The sequence below is a fragment of the Haplochromis burtoni genome, unplaced genomic scaffold, assembly GCF_018398535.1.
Source record: "Haplochromis burtoni strain Fernald_Lab_line unplaced genomic scaffold, NCSU_Asbu1 Contig_52, whole genome shotgun sequence".
Classification (NCBI taxonomy): Eukaryota; Metazoa; Chordata; class Actinopteri; order Cichliformes; family Cichlidae; genus Haplochromis; species Haplochromis burtoni.
This window is the reverse complement of record NW_024582413.1, coordinates 960,559-982,452: the sequence shown is the minus strand read 5'-3', so window position 1 is coordinate 982,452 and position 21,894 is coordinate 960,559. Positions and strand designations below refer to the sequence as shown.

The 21,894-nt window shown below is 39.6% G+C and overlaps 4 protein-coding genes across 7 annotated transcripts in view; 2 read left to right on the top strand and 2 right to left on the bottom strand.

Annotated features, from left to right (window-relative positions):
• The first annotated feature begins 3,292 nt into the window (after window positions 1–3,292).
• Window positions 3,293–10,860, top strand: atxn7l3a (ataxin 7 like 3a). Of its 2 annotated transcripts, XM_014333444.2 has the most exons (14): window positions 3,294–3,528; window positions 4,067–4,109; window positions 4,206–4,312; window positions 4,402–4,534; window positions 4,656–4,827; window positions 4,921–5,018; window positions 5,110–5,132; window positions 5,226–5,271; window positions 5,462–5,499; window positions 5,592–5,660; window positions 5,771–5,814; window positions 6,430–6,501; window positions 7,588–7,718; window positions 7,795–10,860. In XM_014333444.2, the coding sequence occupies exons 3-14, from the start codon at window positions 4,262–4,264 to the stop codon at window positions 7,998–8,000; spliced, it is 1,083 nt and encodes a 360-aa protein (XP_014188930.1). In that variant the 5' UTR covers window positions 3,294–3,528; window positions 4,067–4,109; window positions 4,206–4,261; the 3' UTR covers window positions 8,001–10,860. The 2 variants fall into 2 exon arrangements, with proteins under 2 accessions (XP_042076593.1, XP_014188930.1); XM_042220659.1 differs by lacking the exon at window positions 6,430–6,501 and having other exon boundaries at window positions 3,293–3,528.
• Window positions 10,861–10,899: 39 nt separating this feature from the next.
• Window positions 10,900–15,288, bottom strand: tmub2 (transmembrane and ubiquitin-like domain containing 2). Of its 2 annotated transcripts, none has more exons than XM_014333445.2 (3): window positions 15,203–15,288; window positions 12,644–13,278; window positions 10,900–12,203 (listed from the first exon to the last, which is right to left on the bottom strand). In XM_014333445.2, the coding sequence occupies exons 2-3, from the start codon at window positions 13,261–13,263 to the stop codon at window positions 11,810–11,812; spliced, it is 1,014 nt and encodes a 337-aa protein (XP_014188931.1). In that variant the 5' UTR covers window positions 13,264–13,278; window positions 15,203–15,288; the 3' UTR covers window positions 10,900–11,809. The 2 variants fall into 2 exon arrangements, with proteins under 2 accessions (XP_014188931.1, XP_014188932.1); XM_014333446.2 differs by lacking the exon at window positions 15,203–15,288 and adding an exon at window positions 14,808–15,196.
• Window positions 15,289–15,402: 114 nt separating this feature from the next.
• Window positions 15,403–20,706, bottom strand: asb16 (ankyrin repeat and SOCS box containing 16). Of its 2 annotated transcripts, none has more exons than XM_042220658.1 (7): window positions 20,515–20,706; window positions 20,018–20,359; window positions 19,670–19,937; window positions 18,917–19,325; window positions 18,722–18,805; window positions 16,388–16,498; window positions 15,403–16,279 (listed from the first exon to the last, which is right to left on the bottom strand). In XM_042220658.1, exons 2-7 carry the CDS (start codon window positions 20,352–20,354, stop codon window positions 16,115–16,117), a joined length of 1,374 nt encoding a protein of 457 aa, XP_042076592.1. In that variant the 5' UTR covers window positions 20,355–20,359; window positions 20,515–20,706; the 3' UTR covers window positions 15,403–16,114. The 2 variants fall into 2 exon arrangements, with proteins under 2 accessions (XP_042076592.1, XP_005921925.1); XM_005921863.2 differs by having other exon boundaries at window positions 15,403–16,300; window positions 20,515–20,705.
• Window positions 20,707–21,244: 538 nt separating this feature from the next.
• The window catches only part of hrob (homologous recombination factor with OB-fold), a 10,317-nt gene continuing 9,667 nt past the window's right edge, over window positions 21,245–21,894 (top strand). Inside the window, exons 1-2 of the mRNA XM_005921865.3 lie at window positions 21,245–21,511; window positions 21,690–21,740. Coding sequence (XP_005921927.1) covers window positions 21,500–21,511; window positions 21,690–21,740 — 63 coding nt within the window. The 5' untranslated portion in view covers window positions 21,245–21,499. The remainder of the gene's footprint in view (window positions 21,512–21,689; window positions 21,741–21,894) is intronic.

The window sequence follows — 21,894 nt, the reverse complement described above, 5'->3', positions numbered from 1 at the left end:
CTTAACAGTTCTTACTCAGTTCATTGAGCAGGTTGTAATTATTAATTGCAGCACTTGTCCATATTTAAAGCTCAGTCTGACTCTGTTTTTAAAAGCAACGTTAAATATGCTTCTTTTCTTTTTCTTCAGAACTGTTGCTTTCCATTTCATTTACAGTTCAATTGCGATTTGCTACCAGGTTTGTTTTTAATTGTGAGCAGTTGTGTTTTGATCTATCTGGACTCGTCGTGGGTGTTGAGCTGAATGGACTCGTCCATTTTTATTTCCGAGTTTTAATAGTATTGACTGTAATCCACATGGGTTCTGTTCTGATGCTTATCCCAAAAAAAGCGTGCACTTATTGTAAATCTGTCCCTCTGTGTGAGTTTGTGTGCATGCATGCACAGAACTTTGTATATATGAGGGCGTTTGCGTGTTTCTTTGCTTTAATGTGTGTTGTTTTTGCCGTTTAGTTGCATACCATGATGTGACAGCAGTGTGCATGTATGTGCCTGTGCGGGGACATCATACCAACACCATGAATGTAGATATTGTTAAATCTTTTAATTTTTATTTTTTTTCTCCAAAGGTCTTTGTGGTCATGTCATTGAAAACTTAAAAATGGGCTTATGTGACTGTGTTTTTGGGTCTCCAGACAGATTAAGTACATGGCAACTATTAATAATCTGTTAATAATGGGTTTATTTTGACCATTTTAAATCTCATCACAGACTGAAATAAAACCAGCGTGGACTATTTAAATAACTGGGGGAGGGAAAAGCAAAGCATTTCCTTTTTGAATGATGAAAGTTTGTAAAAGGGAATTAGGAAACTGAGTTGCCAGTGGACTTGGGGTTAAAAAAGACAAAAAAAAAAAAGCAACTGTAATTTTCTGTAAATACTGTTTTTGTATCGAGTGCTTATTGTTTTGTTAGTACTTTTATTTTGGCAAGCCCTCATCTGTGGTTTCAAAGGCCAGTGAGTCTTTCACTCACGGGGGAGAATTTTTGGTTAAATTCGCCTGTTTTAGTTGTTTCTTCTCTCCCTTATGTTGGTTTATAGAGATATCTAAAACAGCAAAGCTTTACAAGTTTGTACTGCTGACAAATTGACAGAATTTGATGTTTTATATAGCTGAGGGTGTTCTTATGTCCTTGTAGTTCAAGTATTTGGGCAAATAAATGACCTTTAACAGTTAAAAGTGTGGATTTATTTAATATGTTGACAGCAGCACACAACTCTACTTGGTTAGAGTTTTAAAAATTGTTATATATGGTCCTGAATACATTTTAACCAAACAGGATGCAGGGCATGGATCACACGAAGCAAAAAATGCTGAAGAAAAGTTTTTGTTGCACTAAAATTTTTTACCTGTAGCAGTTTTGATTGGGAGGAACGGATACAGCATAGCGTCATGGTATTTTGCATGCCAGTATATCAACATTCTGGAAACTGCAGACAAGAGGGCTCATCTCTCTTGCATGAAATCGACTCAACCGAAAAACATCCAAGAGCGGACACTTAGACTTGACAAAGCTACCTCCTACTTCAAGGAAAGCTAATGGCTCAGTCGCATAAGTAAAATAGGACATCTACAAGAAAAAAGTGTGGCTGCCTTTTGATTGTATTGAATTTTTTCATATTCTGCAACTGATTGCAATTCGTTCAGATGTCAGTGTTGCACACTTACAAACATTGCACAGGTCATCTGACAGGTGGCAACATTTCTGCAAACAGACTTGTAAAAAGGTGAAAAATTGCAAAATGTTAAAAATGGCAAAAAATATTGGATGTAGAGTGACGTATTGTGATAATTTCATATCATGAGGTGTCCAGTGATTCCCAAATGTAGTTCTGCTACACATGACTAAACTGAAGCAATACTCAAACCTTGATGTGATGTTGTAAAGCAGGATCCCCCACAAGGAACTCATGTCAGATGTTGCTCTGGTGGTGTATATCAAGTTCCCCAAAATGGAAAAATGGCCTCTAGTGAATCCCTGACTTTAACCAAATCCAACACATAAAAGATGAACTGGAGGGCCAACTCTTCACCTAGCATAGCTGGGATGGAGAAAATCCAAAATCTTGTGGGTTTTAAAAGTAGCTGGAGCTAGAGTCCAATAATCCTATGCTGGTGTAATGTTAAGGTGTCCACATACTTTCTGTCATTTAACAAAGTTCAAGTGATGACCTCATTCAGCCCGCCCAGGCTCTACAAACAGATTGTAGATAAAGAGCGAAAATCTAGCGTTCATTTATGGATGTCTGAGCTGAAAGAAACCTCGCTGTGAAAGCGGAAACACCCGAACTGTACCTTCAAAGTAAAAGTATAAACGCGCTCTTCAATACCTCACTAATCTCCCCACAGTTTTTTCTGTTTTGTTTTGTTTTGTGTTTTTTGTATTTTTCTTTTATGCAGGGTGCCATATAACCAGAAGGTCACTAAGTTTCTTCTGTACTAAATTTTTAAACACAGTTTTAAACATAATTTTATGTAATTTATTAGGACCTTAGATTTTTTTGTTTGTTTTCTTAGATCCGTTTAAGGCGTTTAAGTGTAGCTGGTCTAGGTGGCGCTAATTTTGTCTGCTGCTGGCCCAGGGGCCAGAATCGGCCCTACGAAAATTACAGTCTGGCCCACTGGACTGCTTTGGAATATGTGATAGAGGGCATACATTTCAGACTGTACATTGTATTTTCATAGCTTTTACCGTTTTCCCCATTTATAAAGCTGTCCCTTAAGACAAAATAATTAAATAATATATGAACAATAAAGTTTTTCTTCACAATTTATTGTCAATTTCTAGTTCAAATTGGCTGTTCGTGCCCTGTGATGTTAAATGAGCTCGACAGCTCATAAAATAAATATGAAAATTCTGGCAAGTAGCTAGCTGTTAAAGATATGTGGCTAAACAAAAATGTTAACAATTGTTTTTAAAATGTTGTTCTTCTTTCAGTTAGAAATTAAAAGATTAGATTTTTTAAAAATTAAGATACATTTCCTCATCTTGCTTGTTAATATAAAAATGCACATTAATATAGCAAATAGTGACAGAAAAATTAAATGAGTCATGATGTGTATTGGTATTTTTGAATTTAGCAACATTACTTTACATTACATTACCTTACATTACATTATTTTATATATTTTATAAGCATTTGAATGATTAAATTAGCTTAATCTCTATCCTTTTTAACGATTTCAACATGGACTGTATTCTTGATTATTTTTTTTTTCTTTTTTGTTTTTGTCGAGTTCCAGCAAGTCGCTTCACGTTTGCAGGTTAAGCTTTTATTTTTATTGCTACAACCGGAAGTTAGCTGGTTTATATGCTTTGTCGGCCTCCTCGCTCGTACCGTCAGTTTTGCTAACCGACACCTGCGACAGCAAACACTTTTATCGAGCTTTTTGTTTTGCCCGTGTTATTAGAATGGCTGTAGCTGAAGACCGGGCCTCCTGCTAACGCGTTTTATTTGGATGGACTCGGTCATGTTGCCTCCTTCAGAGAAACTGCCCGGTTCAGGCTGAGTTTTCGGCATGACAGGGTAAGAGGAAACAGTTTGAAATTAAAACACACCTAACGTCGCTACACTGTTTCTTAGTATTTGAATGCCACAAAGGCCTTTCCTTCAGCTCATATTAGTAGAGCAGTGGGGCCAGCAGATATAAACCATGAAAGGTGATATTAGCCGGAGTTAATTTGCTAAGGAACTGTCACTACCTGCGTTTAGGTTCTACTAACGTTAGCTAGTCGTTCGTGAGGTAGTTTAAATGAATGTGTTTTTGTAAAATGTAGCTATTTTTGAGCTTTCGTGTTGGATACATAGGTATCTTGTTTATCTCAATCAACCACATGTAATGTTAAAGCTGGTTAGAGTACATAGTTAAAACCACATTTCTCTCTGTGTGTGTGATGTCCAGTAATGTGAAAATCAGGATGTTGCTGTAGCTGATATGTGCTGATATGTTCAGTTCAGGCTTGGGGTTACAGTGGTCAGATTGTACCGCTAATTATCATGTGTTTACATGAAACTTCTGTGGTGATCTTGGACATGACCAGCGATTATTTCTTCTTTTCAACAGGATGAAGATAGACCTGGAACAAGTGCTAATACATATTTTTAAAGTATGTTATTTGCGACTGGTATCTTGAATCTGTGTGCCATACATCTGTTGCCTTTCAAGCATGCTGTGATTTCACTTCTATCCTATCTCTTTTAAGTCCTCAGATATCAATCTTATTACCTTGCTGTCAAGACTTCCAATAGAGATTTTCAAATGAAAATGGAGGATATGCCCCTCTCAGGCCCAGACAACACCAGGCTGGAGGTGAGGTATTACCTGTGCATACAGGTACCCATGCATTTACCTAACATTGGGTTTGTCTTTGGTGTTACACTATGTTTTTGTTGTTGTAGGCCCTGGCCCATGACATCTACTCTGAGCTGGTGGAAGATGCCTGTTTGGGCCTGTGTTTTGAGGTGCATCGAGCTGTTAAACAGGGCTATTTCTTCCTGGATGAAACGGACCAAGAGAGCATGAAGGAGTTTGGTTGGTGCCATTGGATCTGGTTTCTATTCTGTCTGTCTTCAATGTGTTTGCTTACTGTTTTTTTTTTTTTGGTTTTTTTTGTTTGTTTGTTTTTGTATGTTTGTTTGTTTTTCCCCTCCAGAAATTGTGGATCAACCAGGAGTGGACATATTTGGGCAGGTGTACAATCAGTGGAAGAACAAAGAGTGTGAGTGTCCCAACTGTAAAAGATTAATAGCAGCTTCTCGCTTTGCTCCACATTTGGAGAAATGCCTTGGCATGGGACGCAACAGCAGCCGCATCGCCAACCGCAGGTCGGTCAGTGAAGGTCATAAAGCAGAAATTCCTGCAGTGATCCAAAGTTATACATGAAATTCTAATTCAATTATTTGATCTTCTTTTAACAGGCTAGCCAGCAGTAATAATATGAGCAAATCAGAGAGTGATCAGGAAGACAATGATGACCTTAATGATAATGACTGGTCGTATGGGGCTGAAAAAAAAAGTGAGCACTTGAGTGATTGCATTGTACTGAGAGATGAAAGAAATCTCCAGGTGGTTAATTAAAATAAACATTTCTTATTTCCTTTTTACAGCCAAGAAGAGAAAGTCAGATAAGGTATTTTTTTTTTAAATTATACATTGTTAGTATAAATTAATTTTTCATGTGTATCGTAAGGTTATTTTAATCTTAACATTTTTGTTTGTGCAGAGTCAAAATTCCCCAAGAAGATCCAAATCCCTGAAACATAAAAACGGTTAGTCTATCGGGGTTTTTTGTTGTTTTGTTTTTTTCAAGTTCATAGCTCAAAGTTGTAGGAAACAATTCAAAGTGAAATGCAAATATTTTTCTTTTAGATGCAGATGGAATTTATAGTTCAATTTTGATTTGCTTTTAGTGGTCTCAATCTGTTACATGAACAGTGTGTTTGTGCGTATGCATTCCAGGTGAGCTTGGAAGTGGCGTCGGTGCCGAATCTTACAAGGTGACAAATCCTCCTGTGATCAAATTGATTGCTAGGCTATAAAGTATTGTAAATTCTATAATCATAAAGGTTTGTTTTGTTTTTAAATTCAGTACAACTATAATACTGGCATCAGTTATGAAACCTTGGGCCCCGATGAAGTCAGATCCCTTCTAACGACGGTGAGCAATTTTCATGAATCTGCCCAAGCATGTCATTTTTTTTTTTATTGTTCCAACTACTGATTTAATTATATAAGTGTGAATCATTAAAGTATTGTGTGTTTCTACAGCAATGTGGGGTGATATCTGAGCACACAAAGAAGATGTGTACCAGGTAATTACTGCCTAAGCCTCTGACACAAAGATTAACTTGTAATTAAACCTTTTCTGTTTTGAGAAAACAGCCAGCTGCTTTTGTGTCGCTCCCTGCAGCACAGTTTCTGGTAACATAACACCTGGATTCATGTTGGTTTAACCATCTAATTGAATCTAAATTCTGAGGTCAGCGTCCTCATAGCTTGAAATCTTAATTGCTTAGAACTGTTGTCTGAAACTGAAAGTCACAGCTGAAAATGAAATACATAAATATAAGGAAGTTGGTTTTTTTTTTAATTAAATAAGAAAATTGTGTATGATCAAACTAACTCAAGGGAACACAAGTGGCAACTCATAATTGATCTCTTTTAGACCTGTTCTTTTTCTCCAAGGTGAAGAGCCAAATCTTTAAAGGTCTTAACAACAGACTTATAAAAATAAGGAACCCATCAGTGACTAACCTCTAATAGTTTGTAACTCATAACTGCCCATTATCAGTTGGTCTCTGACTGTGTCCCATCAGTCCGCCCCACCTTCCCTGCTGGCTTGCAGGCAGGGAGATGTGTAAAACTACGTGGTGGGTATGGGCGGGCCATCAGTCAGGGATGTATAATGCCACCTTGTGTCCCACCAGGTCTCAGCGATGTCCCCAACACACGGACGAACAGAGGAGGGCCGTCAGGTTGTTCCTCCTGGGGCCGTCCGCGTGAGTGTACCCTGACCCGTTCCTCACCAAAACCACTAACTAGAGTGCACTTGACAAAAGTCATGTTTGAGTTGGTGTCGTTACCCTCATCGTGCAGGTGTTTGCTCAAACAGTTCACTGTTTGCTGATATGGTTGCCTTGGCTGGAGACAGTGACAGAGCGATGCTGCTGGTCGGTGTTGTGAATACTCTGGCAGAGGGACGCCTTTCTTGCCAGGAACGACTTTTATGCAAAAGCACTGTTGTAAATGACTTGTAAAGCCATTGTTAACAGAACTGAACGCTGCATGAGTTTTAAACACTGGGAAAGATCGATAGACTACCACAGGAAGTTTTTCTGGTCCTGTGAACCGGAACATGACACCAAAATCTGTGGTTGTAGCACCCTCACTTGTAACTATTTGTTATCATAAAAACCACAGCCTATCGGCCTTACTAAAAATAATAATAAACCCACTCCATACATCTTAGTCTGAAGGTATTGTTTAACAGCTGAGATGAGTAGACTGCGCTTAAAGAATTACCTTAAACAGAAATATCATCTTAGTTCATGTATAAAATATTTCATCTACAAAGTGACAGAAATGGTGAAAATGGTTGAGTATAATTTTCCAGGCCTTGTCTTTATGCACACGGTTCAGAAAATGAAGCTATTTATCTTGTTATTGATAGAGGCAATAATAAGCAGTTTTTGATGTTATTGTTTTTGCTTGAAATTTGATTCTTTTGATTCTCGAGACATTTTCTTTTTTCCCCAAGAATTCACCTAAAATCAAAAACCCAGTGAGAGGAAGTCATGTATAAAAAAACCAGTGTGGGTCAGAAAGAAGGACATGTGTTAATAAGCACACAAAGATACATTTGTCCAACAACTATAAGCAAAATGTTGGGCAAATGTGCATTTGTGTTGTAGAGTTGTTATTATTAAAAGTAATAGTGGTGTTGTTATTGGTATTATAGAGATGGAAAAGAAACTTAAACTGAAAAGTGCAATTACATGACAGATATATAGACATTTTGTTTGTGTGTATATCTGTGTGTGGCTTTGTCTAAAACTGTGTTACTGTGTCTGTTTTTTATGTCACAGGCCAACGCTGCCTGATGCAGATGCCGTGGAGACTGACAGCTTTGACATTCCAGATGCACAACCCTTAATGAGCCGCCTGCAGTGGGAGGACTCGGATATTTCACCTACTGATTCTGCTTCATCTAAAGCCAGTAAGGAAGGGACACTCATTTAGTAATTATGACATGTAGGTTTTATCAGTAAAATACATTCCTGTTCTTGTTGCAGGCACCAACCATTCAGATTCTCGGAAACCCAAGAAAAAGAAGAAGCCATCTCTTCCATTGAACAGTGGAGGAGGAGGAAGTGGGAGTGGAAGCCTGGCTGGAGGCGGCGGCAGCAGCTCTCAGAGTAATATCAGTATATCGACCAAAAAAAAGAGGCCCAAACTCTCAGCACCTCCTATTTCAAGTATCTATGATGATTTACCATAAGCCAATTTGTCAGACCAGCCCTCGCCTCCTCTTATTAAGTCCCTTCTTTCACTCCAAGCTTTAAAGGTCTGAGCTGAATGGGATGAAACTTGACTTAGAAGTTCCTTAGTAATCATTTGGCCTTGATAACTGAGGCATCTACATTTAAAGATGTGTCCTTCCTAAATTATGAACACAGAGTTTAAGAATTGCGGTCAGAGTCCAGTCAGAGTATCTGCAATAACGGATTGGCTCACTTCCACCAGTGTAAAACAGAATTTACTTCCGCTATACACGTAATTTACGACATATATTTGTCTTCTGCTGATATCGAGGAGGACTTGATGTATTCGGTTGACGCTTTGTGTGGCTGTTTCAATGAGGAGCTTCCACACGACACTGCAGAAAACTTTGCAGCCAATTAAAGAAAATTGTAAAGTAGTGAAAGTAGATTATTTGAACCAAAACATAATTTTAGAAATATATAGAAATAAAGAACATGCTACCCATGTTGCATGTCACCCATGTTGCATGTCATCCTCGCTCTTGCAGCCGATCCTTTGCAATAAAGGCAAAAAAAGCTTAGAAATAAATCTTTGAAGAAAAAAAATGAACCACTTGTGTGTAAATGATATCTCCTGTGCTCTAAATTTTATTTTACGGAGGGCCTTGAAGTTACAAAAGACATCAATCATAAGACCACCTGGATTCATACAAAGCACTGCAATGTCCTGGAACTGAAAAAAAAACTTTTCAGACCACAAGCTGGTAGTGAAAGTTGAGGTTTTTTTCTTCTTTAAGTTCTACTTAAATTGAAAGGCCTTAAATTCTAAAACCTTCAGATACTCTGTCATTGGTGAGCCTGTGACCGGCCCCTCTTCTTGGACTTTGTGTTCAGACTCGGTCGTAAGGACACGTTCAACGCTTGACACACATATACTGGAGTACTCATCGGTGGCTTTTTAATTCTAGCATTGTATTGCACAGTCGTGCGTGTGTGTGTGTGTTTGTGTGTCTGTATGATGATTTGCATTTAGCGTGAATGTCAATTTTGTGTGCGTGTGTGCCTGTGTGTAAGTGTACGTGCGGTTGATGTGTGTGTAATCATTCTTTTCACAAAACTATGCATCCTAGAATGTGACTCTTGTGAAAGTATGTGTGTCATTTGGAATATTTAACTCGTTTACATTAACGGTATATTTAAGTTTGTATTTGTCACTGCCTTTGTGGTGATGTGCATATTACTTGTGTGTAAATGCAGAATTTTGATATTTGATGAGCCAGTAGGCTTTTGGGGCACATGTACAGTACATGTATGTTTGACATAAATCATGAATTCAACGTTTATTTGTTTCCTTCTTAGAAAGCCTTGTCCTGTGTGCTTTCACTCACTTTGCTTGTAGATTACATTGTAAAAGTAGATCAGCCCAGCAGTTCAGCTTGTTGTTAATGACCATGAGCGATAAGGTTGCATTTTGTAAGCTTGTAACCAACAGTGTCTGATGTAAATTATGAGGTTTATTACATATTGTAGATGCCAAAGTCCTGTACTTTTCAGGTCTTGGAGAAGAATTAGTTTTTCTTCTAAATTGGAAATTGCTCACCCAAAGACTTTATGCAGTTTTTATAGTGGAATCTGAAGTGCAAATCCAGGATGCTTTATTTTAATCAGGATTTCATAAAGAGGGAAGGTAAAGTTGACCTATTCTGTTTATTCTTATTTTATTTCATGTATATTGAATGTTCATATTAAACATGGGGAAAGTTGCCAATGTGCCAGGCATAAGCACCTGCGATTCATCAAGAGGGGATATCCTTAGTAAGGTCATCTCAAGCACACAGCTGTCCCACCCACCTATAGTTAGAACCTTCTGTTTGCAGGAGGCAACCAACCAGAAATCAAAGGAGCTAAATATACTTATTTCAGATGGATGAAATGTGGGGCTTTAACTGTCAACTGTTAATCATACGAAGAATAAGAATGTGGTGTTTGAAATGAGGCCAACCTATTGATTTACTTAATAGTTTAAGTAACCCATGTTTTAAACCAGTCATTTTAATTTATCTTTCATTATTTGCACTTTTTTGTTGCATTTTCATATATACCTTTCATGAGGTTGGACATTTTTGTGACTTTCTGTCTCACTAAAAGGCCCTCGGAGAGAGAATTTTGGCACTTTTGTCCAAACTCATTTGTTACATTTTTTAACATCAGCGTAATTGGCAGTTTTGAAGATACAATCATGTCTCTTTGTGAAGGCATTCTTGATGCTTTTGGACCAGCTATTTCCAAGAAATAGAACAGAAAGCGATCTCGACATCTGCAACCGCAGAGGTGCTGCATGTACCAGACTGTTTGGTGGATTAACGGATGCTGATTAAGGGTTCACATTCACCAGGTTCTCTATTTTTAAGCATTTGTTCAAGTTTTGAGGGTCATGTAATACAATCCTTAAAGTCAAGTGCTTTCAATTTTCTCTCACAATCGTGACAATCTGCCAAAGCCCGATTTTGTCCCTATATTTCTGACTGTGCCCGGTTGAATCTGTCCAGTAAAATCTTGCTATGTGCACTAATGTTAAATGAACTGTTTTAGATCATTTGGTAACTATGATCCAATGGTCATGGCACTGTTTGTGAATAAGGGTAACTGCTTGTGGTTTATTTGTGGCTCTTTGTGTATTTCTGTGCTGTAGAAGTGCAATGACAAAAGAAAGCAATGTTGTGACTTTCCTTTTTTTTCCATGCACAAGCACAAATAAGTGCATGTGTGCACAACTTGTATCTGAACACAATGTGATACATAAATTATTTTTCTTTTCTTTTTTTTCCACTGCCATGCATACTGATGTTTGTATATAAATAAACACCAATACCATCAGACTGACTTCTTTAAACCACAAAGAGCTAGTAGAAGGGGTTTGTTTTGAAATGCTTTAATAAGAGATGCAACTGAAACCAGAGCAGTCTGACAGCAAGTGCCAGATGCACATTGATTCATTGTATAATTTTATTTACACAAAATACACAATATATTTACAGTATCTTTTCATAATGTTTAAATTAAACTACTCCTACGTAGCATAAAAGAAACAGTCTTGCACTGAGGCAGTTGTACAATTTATATTTGCATACAGAGAGCTCGAGTCATTCAAATAATACAATGATGGCAAAGACTCAAACTGGCACACGCAGCACAACAGTGAGTGGTTCCAAATGATTTTAAGCCATTTTTTTTGTTGGTTTTCTTAAAAGGTACAGTATGTAAAATCTTACCACTAGATGTCAACAGATAGACTGCTGTCAACTGAATTCTATTTTGCTACCCCTCCCAATTCAAGTGCATAATGCTAATTAAGGTGGCTGCCGTTCACCTGTAGTAAGTGTAGACTGTATTTACTGTACATTTAAAACACAAAGTCATCTCAAAGAATAGCGCACAGGAAAGCATAATGAGTATTTTACAGCAATAAAGAGCCATGAGATGAAGCCAGTATTACAACATGGTCTGAACCACTACATCTTTGAATAGGAACTAAATTAGGTTTTAGTTAAAGCAAATGCTCACTCACTGCTGGTTTTTTTGTCTTGTTTTTTTAAACTGCACTTACACTCCTCAGTCACTCATGTTTTTATCTTTGTACATGCACAAACAGGCTCACTTAACCACCCACACGCTCGCACAAATGCACGCTCTCAAACCAGCTGCAGCATCTGCACCGAGGCCCTTTATGGTCAGTACATCTCTCCAGACACTCACCCACTGCTGTAGTTATTTTTATTTCACCTCACAACATTCAACTATAAGTGTGTGCCCTTTCTTTGCCTTTTCAGCGGCTGTGCATCCCAAATATCAAAAAGCTAAAGAACACAGTGACTCCCACAAGGGAGATGGTCGCAGGGGCGGTGAAGAACTGCCTGTAGTTGAGGCGGAAATACCACACGACAGCAAGAATCACCACAAAGACAGGCACCACCAGGCTGCCGGTGCTTATGGCTACACCTGCCGCCCTGAATCCACTGGAGACTCCGGACCCGGCTCCTGCTCCTGTTCCGGACTGAGCCCCCTCCTCTGGACTGGAATCATGCAGGGTCTGAGAGATGTGGCAGTGGATCACGCTGTTGTCTGTGATGTTTAGGGATAACAGAGTCCTCTTGGGATCCTGCAGCAGCTGGCCTTGGAAGATTAATTTAATTTGATGCTCCCGCCCTGAGAAACATTTGCTGGAAAAGAAGGGAGATGAGAAATTAAAGCAGTTATAAGGCGCTTTCTTTCCAAGAGTTAGACAAGAAGATCAATACCACTCCTGTACAATCAATCCAAGGTTTCAGACATAAGCCAATTAACTTACTTAGCAGAAAGACAATAAAAGAAACTTTTGGCTCTGTCTAAAGGTAATAAAACATGCCTTAAATGAACATTTATAAGCTGACTGAGTAATATGTGGCATCTTGTTTAAGCTTTGCAAAAAACAAAAAACATGAAAAGCAACAGTAAGGTAAAGCCTTCCAGTGTAAGCCAGCAAACTAAGTATAAGCTCTTGATAAATTAACATTGCAAGGCGGCACAATCTTTATGCTAAGCTAACTGCCTAATGGGTGTATCATCTGTGAATTATTCTGATATTCTTGAAGTTTGATGGATTTTCAGTTATTTTACCAACCTTTTTAGTATCCCAACTGTATCTTGTGGCTCTACAACAGCCACTTCCTCTGTGTCATTCAAAAACTTCAGACGGACAGAGATGGAAGTGGTACTACTGGTGATGGTAGGAGAAGAGGTGGTGCTGGTCAAAATTGGAATAGGCTTTGTAGCCTTTTTCACTTCCTCCTCCAACTCCTCCTCCTCATCCTCCTCATCAGCCTCATCATCCTCTCCATCAGAAGTGACAAGCAGTCTTCCAGCCTGTGGTTGTTTGCTCTGTATGTCCAGCAACAAATCTGTCCAAACCCCCTCGGCTCCCTCTACAGTCCCCTCACCCTCTCCTCTGTCAGCTGCCGGCTCTCCTTCGTCCGGCTTGTTCTCCTGAGAAGGTGGAGGCGTCTGCTGCTCAGGGGTGTCGGCACTAGCTGACCCTCCACCGTAGTTGTCATGGCCTCCCAGTCCAATCAGAGAGGCATGAGCACCCACAGTGAGGATCGTGCCCAATATGTGGTCTCCCCGATCAGCCACATGGGTTGAGAGCCAAGCCAAGATGAGGGCCAAGAACAGAAGCAATACACCACCTGCTGCTGTCACCTCATCCTCCATCCCATCCAACATGGTCAGTGCACACACTGCCATCTCTGTCCTCTAATCCTGAAGAAAACACAGGTTTAAGACATTTCGTAGCATACAATTTCAAATGTGGCTCCAAGTGCTGTAGAGCCTGTTCAACAGTTTGCCTCAGACTGCATGTGATAGTATGATCTAAACAAACTGATCTAAACTTTCTAAGATAACATTGTAGATGTACACAGAACTTCCTACATGAAAACATGGTTTTTCTCCTACAAATATGTGATTTGTTGTTATCCCCAGACAAGTTTACTTTTTTCCCCCTCAAATAAAAATCACCATAATAACAAAACTACTTTTTTAAACCACTGTTAATCAGGGTTCTATATACTCAAGCATAAAATAGGGGATCTCAAAGATCCATTTTGAGTTAGGAATAAGTTTGGGAATTTTCCTGTTATTTCTGGTCATTGACAATTTCTATTATAATCTGGTGTTTATTCTTTGAAGGAAAACCAAAATTAGCACAGCAAAGACACTGAATGAGGTGGCAGGCATGACATTATCCAAAGGAAGCCAGCTGTAATACTGTTGCGTTTGTTTTTTTCCCCCTGCACAAACCTTTTGGCACTCTACAGAAAGGTTTTAGGCCTAAGCCAAAAACAATGTGCGCATTGTAAAGTTTTTTTTCCCTTTTTTTTTGCCAATTTTTCTTCTATTTATGAACTGATAAATAACAAAGCAAGAGGGGGGTTGTTATATAATGTATCAGAGACTCATTATCCTTACTTAATGGAAACTTAGACTATAGTCACACATCCATAGTTGAAGCCATGAAATACTCTAGCATATTAATTTGTTTTTATTCGTTTTTGGGTTTTTTTTGTTGAAACAAGCAAGAAGGTTCCTCTACATCTATTCAGTTACAGCTAAACAACGTCAATTGCACTCTGAGATCTCTACAGGTCTTACAGTACACTGAACAAGACAGCCATATGGTAGCACTGGGTTTACTTAACTGTGACAAACTACCGTCCGTCTCATAGCAATTTCTCACTCCAGGTTTACTGCATCAAACAATTAATTTATTACTGACATATCTATGAAACACTAGAAAAGCAGATAAACAAGGGAACTGGGCAAAGGAGAGGTTTGGGTTATTCAACTGTCAAAATATTTACTGATCAATTTTCTAATTTCAGCCCATTTGAAAACATATGAAAACGACATGACACAGGATTTGATTCACATGTTCCACCCATAGGCTGTATGATGACGGGGGAAAACATAAGTGTAATATCTTTTTTCCTCCTTCTTGAAGTGTAAGTTTACTTTTTTGTGTAGGACACTCATTCATGCTTACAACCCGTTTTTCTGTGCATTTACTCTTCTATTCTTGTAGACACAAACTCTAGTGAAAGCACTTCAAAGCTCAGTAGCTGCATGCAGTTGCATATTTACATTTGTACTTTTTAATTTATTTTTTTTTAAGAAGAATTGTAGTAGGGGGGGGAGAGATAAACCTTTCAAGGTGTATTTACAAATTCAGAAATCAAGGCCTGGTTTCATCGGCGTCAGAATTACTTTACAGAAATACACGTAGCATTTACCAAGGTTGGTCAACAGCTGTTTCGTGTAGCAGGGAAGTCTCAGCCAGCCATCCGGCTAATTCAGGGCCGTGTCATTATTGTTTTCCCCTCTTTTTCTTCCTGTCATGATTTTTCCACACGATGTACAGCCTTAACCTAGACGCTAGCCACAACGAAAGCTATTCTGCTGCACTTACAACACTGTAGTTTACGCTGCTGTCTACGACCCAACTTAGCTTCCCACCTAGCTTAAGTAGCTAACTGAAAAAAAAACCCACGACATTCCGTTGTTTACGGCTCTCATAGTTCGATTTATTTTGTCGCATAATAGTTGTCCGACAGAGCAACTGCTTCGGCCAGACATATAAAAGTCTTTATCGTATGTACCGATATGCATAAACATCAAATGATCTCACCTGCCAGCTGTAAAATCAGCGCATGGTTGAAGGCGAGGCTTAATGCTAGCTAGCAACTGCTGCTGCTTAAAAACCACATAATAAACATAGCGGCGGCGTGACGTCATCACGGGCCAGCGGGGTGGGCGCGTGTTTTGGAAACTGTTTGCGCGCCCATTGCTCCACTTCTATGATACAACGTAAATAAATACATAACTGTAGTTTTTTTTAAAAACAGTTTTATTGTTACATCGTTGTTAGTTGTTTATTTGAAAATATTTAAATATTTTATTAATTTATATATAAAAGCACCTACGAGAAAAAAAAATCCTATGATTTGTATGGCCCAAAGTTGTTCGTAGGTTCAGTATTCACAAAGGATTCAAAACGAAATCAATTAATTAAATGAAAAAATATGTGAACTCTGTGTTAGCCCTGTAATAGCCTGGCGACTGGTGGGTCCAGTGTGTACCCAGTCTCTGCCCCATGAGAGCTGAGAGAGGCGACAACGAGCATTTCAAACTTCCTCTGACATTAACATCAGGAGAAAAACTGCACCAGGAGCTTCTTTTCATTGACTTTTCTGTCTGCAGCTCCTTCTTCATTACTTCCATGAACATTTCGTATACACATATAGCACCAACTAATCCAAATCAACAGTAAATAGCCCGAAACTTCTTAGAACTTCATATGAACGTTTTCTTGGTTATTCGCTTCCCCATGAACAAATAAAACCATTAAATGTGTCTGAATTTCACAAACATGTCATTTAAATCTAATTTACATACATTTGTGTTCTTCAGTGCAACTATTTTTGTAAAGTCAAGTAACACGCTCATTTCTATCATATGTATCTGAGGGTCACCACCTGAAAACCCCTGAAATCTAAAATAATATAAGTTTCCAATGAGGCAAGATACACAATATGTACAGTCAGAAGAGCGTGCCATCATTACAGAGCAACAAATAATCCCTTACACAGCTGGGAATGTCCAATTTGCTGACAACTGAGTGACACTGGGCTCCTAAATGCTGACGTAAAGCACACCGACAGAGATGCTGCAGAGAGCGAGGCTGAGCACTTCGCTGACGCACCAACTGGAAGAAAGACCGATGCTCCTGAGGCAGGGAGGTAGAAACAGAAACACTACAGTGCTGAAGGTAAACAAGCAGAGGAGAGTAGATTTAACACTGCGGAGAGCTCACCTCATATATCTCAGCAGACACAGCATCCATCCATTCACAGGGCGGGAGGTGGGGGTACGAGTTCAGCAGCACCTCGACAGTGGCCAGGGAGAGCACACACTGCTTCAGCATCTGCAAATAAAACACTGCTTGTAAAATTTGACAGTAACTAATTAATCATTCAATAGCTTATTACATTTAAGTGATGTTATTTTGGTAATAAAACATGTTACTTTATGAATTTTATGTCATATGGTACCAATAACTATTACATGCTGATGACACTGGTGTCACTGTGTATTTGTTAAGTTTTTGTTTCCTGTTTTGATTTAAATGACGTTTTTCCTCATTCTGCACATTTTTCCAGAGTCTCCTGTGTTTCTTTGACTTCCTCTGTTTTGTCTGTGCTTTAGTTTCCTTGTCTTCCTAATCTGTTCCAGCCCTGGGCCATGCCCGGCCTCGCATCCTATGACAGCTGAGAGACGCTCTATTAAAGATTCACCTCTTCTCTATTTCACCTGCTTCTGCTGAGCACATTTAGGTCCCATCTACAACTGACACATAAGGGCCCCACCCACTTTATTAGGTACACTTTGCTTCTCATGTGTTGAACTCCATTTTGCCTTCAGAAGTGCCTTAATTCTTCATCTCACAGATTCAACAAAGCACTGAATACATTCAGTGGAGAATTTGGTCCATGTAGAAATGATGACACGATGCAGTTGCTGCAGATATGTCACCTTCACATCCACCACGTCCCAGAAGTTCTCTATTGGATTGAGATCTGGTGACTTTAAAGGCCATTTGAGTACAGTAACATCACTGTCACGTTTAAGGAGTTGATGAGTGGCAACCGGCGTGGTTTCTGCTGCTGGAGCCCATGGGTGTCCAACTCCATGCCTCAAGGGCCAGTCTCCTACAGGTTTTAGATGTGTCCTTGATCCAACACAGCTGATTTAAATGGCTAAATTGCCTCCTCAACATGTCTTGAAGTTGTCCAGAGGGCTGGTAATGAACTAATCATTTGATTCAGGTGTGTTGACTCAGGGTAATATTTAAAACCAGGACCTTGAGCCTGGAGCTGGACACCCCTACTCGAGCCCATCTGCTTCATGGTTTGATCTGTTATGCATTTACAGATACTCGTCTGCACACCTTGGTTGTAACAGGTGGTTATTTGAGTTTCTCGATTACCTGGTTTCTATCAGCTCTTCTGAGCTATGACATAAATGAGATATTTTCTCCCACAAAACTGATGCTCACTGGATATTTTCTCTTTTTCAGATCATTTTCTGTAAACACTAGAAATGGTTGTGTGAGATGAACGGTTTTGGAAGCATCAGACCACACTGGCACCAACAATCACGCCACCTTCAAAGTAATTTAAATCACCTTTCTTCCCCATTCTGTTTGAACTCTAGCATTTTTACCATGTCTTCATGCGTAAATGCACTAAGTTGCTGATGATTAGACATTTGCATTCATAAACAGTTAAACAGGTATACCTAATAAAGTGGCAGGTGTATTTATATAATTGTTCACACTATATCAAATATTTGATCTTGTGAAGGTTTCATCACTAATCACTGAGTCTATTCTCAGCTCAGGCATGTCAAACATAATGAAAGTCAGAGATGTGCATAACTTTCTTTAGCAGCAATAGAGAGCCTGGTTTCACTCCTGACTTCTCATATTTGAACATAAACCATGATCTTTCCCTAAATGAAAGAGGTAGTAAAAACGAAACTAAAGAAAGGCCGAAACAGGAAGCAAACTGCAGACTACAGCGTCTCAGCAATCTTCTTTCAGCCAGCACACTAGCTGTTATATATGCTGTTTAAAACAAGTATTATAAACCCAACTTGCAGCTTTATAAAAGTCAGGATTTCTTGAAATGGAGAGAAAGACTTAATTTGAATAAAAAGGACATATTGACATTATTCCTTTTTTCCATGTTCACTTTTTGCTTTTTACGTTCTCACTAACTTTGTTGGTTTTGTCTAATTTTAAAGTGTTTACATTTTTTTATTTACATATTTTGTTGCAGATTTACAAAAATGTAGATAGACCCCCCCCATCTAATATTTCATAATGTTTTTTTCTTGTTTGTTTCTACTCTTCAGACTTTGACATGTATTAATATTTCATTTAAAGATTGTTTTGTTTTTTTACAATCCCTGATGTAGTATTTATCTAAGCCTTACGTATTTTGAAACTGTTGCCTCATGAAGTTTCATCACCACACTGACAGCACTGGCATGGAGTCAGTGTTGTCAGTGTGCGCGCATTAGATAACACTACAATTTACATGCAGCAGTTCTCACATTCCCTCACAGCGTGGCTGTTTGATCAAACCTTTGGTGAAACAGGCTTAGCTCCGTGGTTCAGAAGTGATCGTGCAATTGCTTCAGGTTGCTGGTCCGGGAAATCTTCTACCACCTTAAGAACCAAACAGAAAAGTTTTTATCCGAATGCTCAAACTTAAAAATGTGTTTCTGTGTTTGCAATGCTAAATAGTACTTTGTTGCTCTTATACATAGCATCTGCTACCTGCAGCAAACAGTCCATGGCTGTGTATCCTGCACAGTTGGTGACATCAGCCTTGGCCCCATGCTGCAGGAGGAGGTCTACAATCCTGGGGCAGCAGTTTGCACAGGCGTTGTGCAGTGGAGTGTGCTGCTTCCTGCCTGCAGTTCGAGCATCAGCTCCTGCGTCCAAAAGCTTCTGAACCACACGAAGATAGCGTCCGGCCTCAGATGGTCTCTCGGCTCCGGAGCATGCAGCGTTCAGAGGGGTCTCGCCCTCTCGATTTGTGGCTAACACATCAGCTCCGTGGCTAAGAAAGAGCTGGATGTGCTCTTCGAGGCCTCGCCGAGCAGCCACATGCAGAGGTGTGAGTCTCGACTCCCTGGTCCTCACATTGACCTCTGCACCTCCTTCTAAAAGCAGCTCAGCGCAGCTTTAAAGAATAGTACATTTACTGGTCACGACATGCACAATATCTACATTCAGACCATAAGAAATCCATCTCCCTCAGATATTTTTCATAATATCTCAGAAATGTTTTTTTTCCTGGCTCACTAGATTTGTATTATTACATTACATTCTATTAAACTACGTTGTTTTGTTTTTTTTGTTGTTTTTTTACCGCAGTTGAGAAAATAGCTTTTAAAGGACATTTTTCATATAAGACAAGATTAATATAAAGCTTTGCTTCAGCTACTCCTTGGCAACAATACCCTCTGCTGAATATTTCTGCTTAAGCACAATAAGAATAAAGTCGTCAGCTTTTTTAGCACTTACTGGAATGACTGGGCAGAGGTACAGAGGTGAAGAGGGGCACTGCCATCTGCAGCCAACAGATCAGGCTCTGCTCCATGAGAGAGCAGCAGCTGGACACAAATAGAATGGCCACCTATGCAGGCATCGTGGAGGGCTGTGTTGCCTCCAGGGTCAGCGTTCACCTCCGCCTCACGAAACAGCAGCTCCTCCACACATGCTGTGTGTCCTCTGCTGGCAGCCAGACGTAAGGCTGAGGTCTGTTTCACCGTGGAGCTCATGGTCCACATGCCTGGCGGAAGAAGGAAAAGGGAGTTCATTCAATTAAAGCGTTTATAGAAGATTAAAAGATAGAGATCTGTAAAGTCATACCCATCTCTGGAGCCCACACCATCTCCTCATGCACTGTCTCCATCAAGGCATTGACCATAGCAGGGTCCTTCAGCACTGCATACACTCCTTTCATGTCCCCGCACATGAAGGTGTTGTGGACGGCAGTGTCTCTGCACTTCACCTGGGGTGGAGGGGCCCTGACTTCCTGGAGCCGCTGCTGACGGGGAGGAGGCCTTGGGGCCCGAGGCAAAGGCGCTCTAGTCATGGCTCTCCTGTGAGCCAGTGCCCGCCGTGCATCCTCCCATTCCTGAAACGCCTGCTCCAGTCTCAGAGAGCGCAGTGAAGTAGAGGTAAATGGGAATGTGTCCTTTGACATGGGGCCTTAAAGTCAAAACACAGGTTTAAAAGTACTGATTTCATGCCATTTTCCAGTTTTATCACAGCAGAACATTAACACATTCACCCCGCTAAAGCCAGCCTCTGAAGCACTGGGAAGTACTGTTTACTGAAAATAGCAACATGCAGCGTTTACTCACCCTTTAATGGAACTGCTGTGAGTGACAGGAGTCCAAGCAGAGGTCAACTAAATACTTTCACAGCTAGAATCAGGTTCATTTCCCTTTGAAATTAAACTATTATGAAGCGATTTCCAAATTAAATGCCCTTCCGTGGTGGCTACAGTCACAAGATTGTTGCACAAGTTCAGCACTGAATATTAATAGATCAGAACGTAAGCTGATACTAAGTGTTTCCACAGCGACCACTAGATGACAGTATCGACCCAGCATTTAGCTCTATTGCGGTCATGAACGCCAAAGAGCATAGAAGTATCAAGATAATCTATACAAATCAACGAGGAAGGCCACGTGATCACAACTTTAAAAAGTGAGAAATTCATAGCGTCCCGAAATTCACGTAAGGGAAAGGTGGTAAGAAGAAAAGCCAATTTGGACTTTATTACGAATAAACTTGATAGCTTTCACAACTACGACAGCTGTCTACCTGAACATCTACTGCTCACGAGTAAAAAAAAAAGAAAATGTTTTGCTCTCTCAGAGATGATACTAGCTCGTCTGGATGTCTCGTCTGGGAGACATTACAAAATTGCTAAAGAATTTTGTCTTTTAAGAAAAAAAAGAGTATTTGCGTGAATCGGTTATTTTTATTAGTAAGATAGGTTTGTTATTAACCACGCCGTAGCGTCGCTAAACTTGGAACAAAAACGGAGCTACATCTAATGGGAATGGGGATTGAATCATCTCGCTTCACCTCAACCTCCTTTGTAAAAACATTCCTTACGTCATCACGTCGTGTTTGAACGTGGCGGCGCGATACCAAGCAGTACAGCCCAGATAAACTTTACCTGTAGCTAGCAAGCTAGTCTCACTTAACTGTAGTTAAAAAGGAAAAGAAATAGCAGAGATCATATTTGTAAGCCGGCATTAAATGGCAATTAATGTCTTACAAAGTCTGGTATATTTGTTCAAAGTGATCAACAACGGTTTTTAATCGCGATAGCCCATGACTGCAATGGTAAGTCCAGCAAACTGAACGCAGCTGAGGCTAACTAAGCTAATACACGTTAAGTAGCTCAAATGTGTGGCATGTTTTCGAGTTTACCAGGACATATTATTACTATTATTATTATTATTATTGACATTTATTGGTACTCGTGCTGTGTTTTATTGTTGTGTTTGTATTTGTGTTACAGACCTGTAAATTAAGTGGCCTTTTCAGCATTGGCGAGGACTTTGAAGATGAGGTAATAATCAGTAAATATAATAACACCTGATTTTATTTAACTGTCGTTTCAGGCTGCTTTCTGTCACATAATGTTCCTCCTTCTGTTCCCTCGTAATCCCACTCTGTGTGTGTGTGTGTGTGTGTGTGTGTGTGTGTGTGTGTGTGTGTGTGTG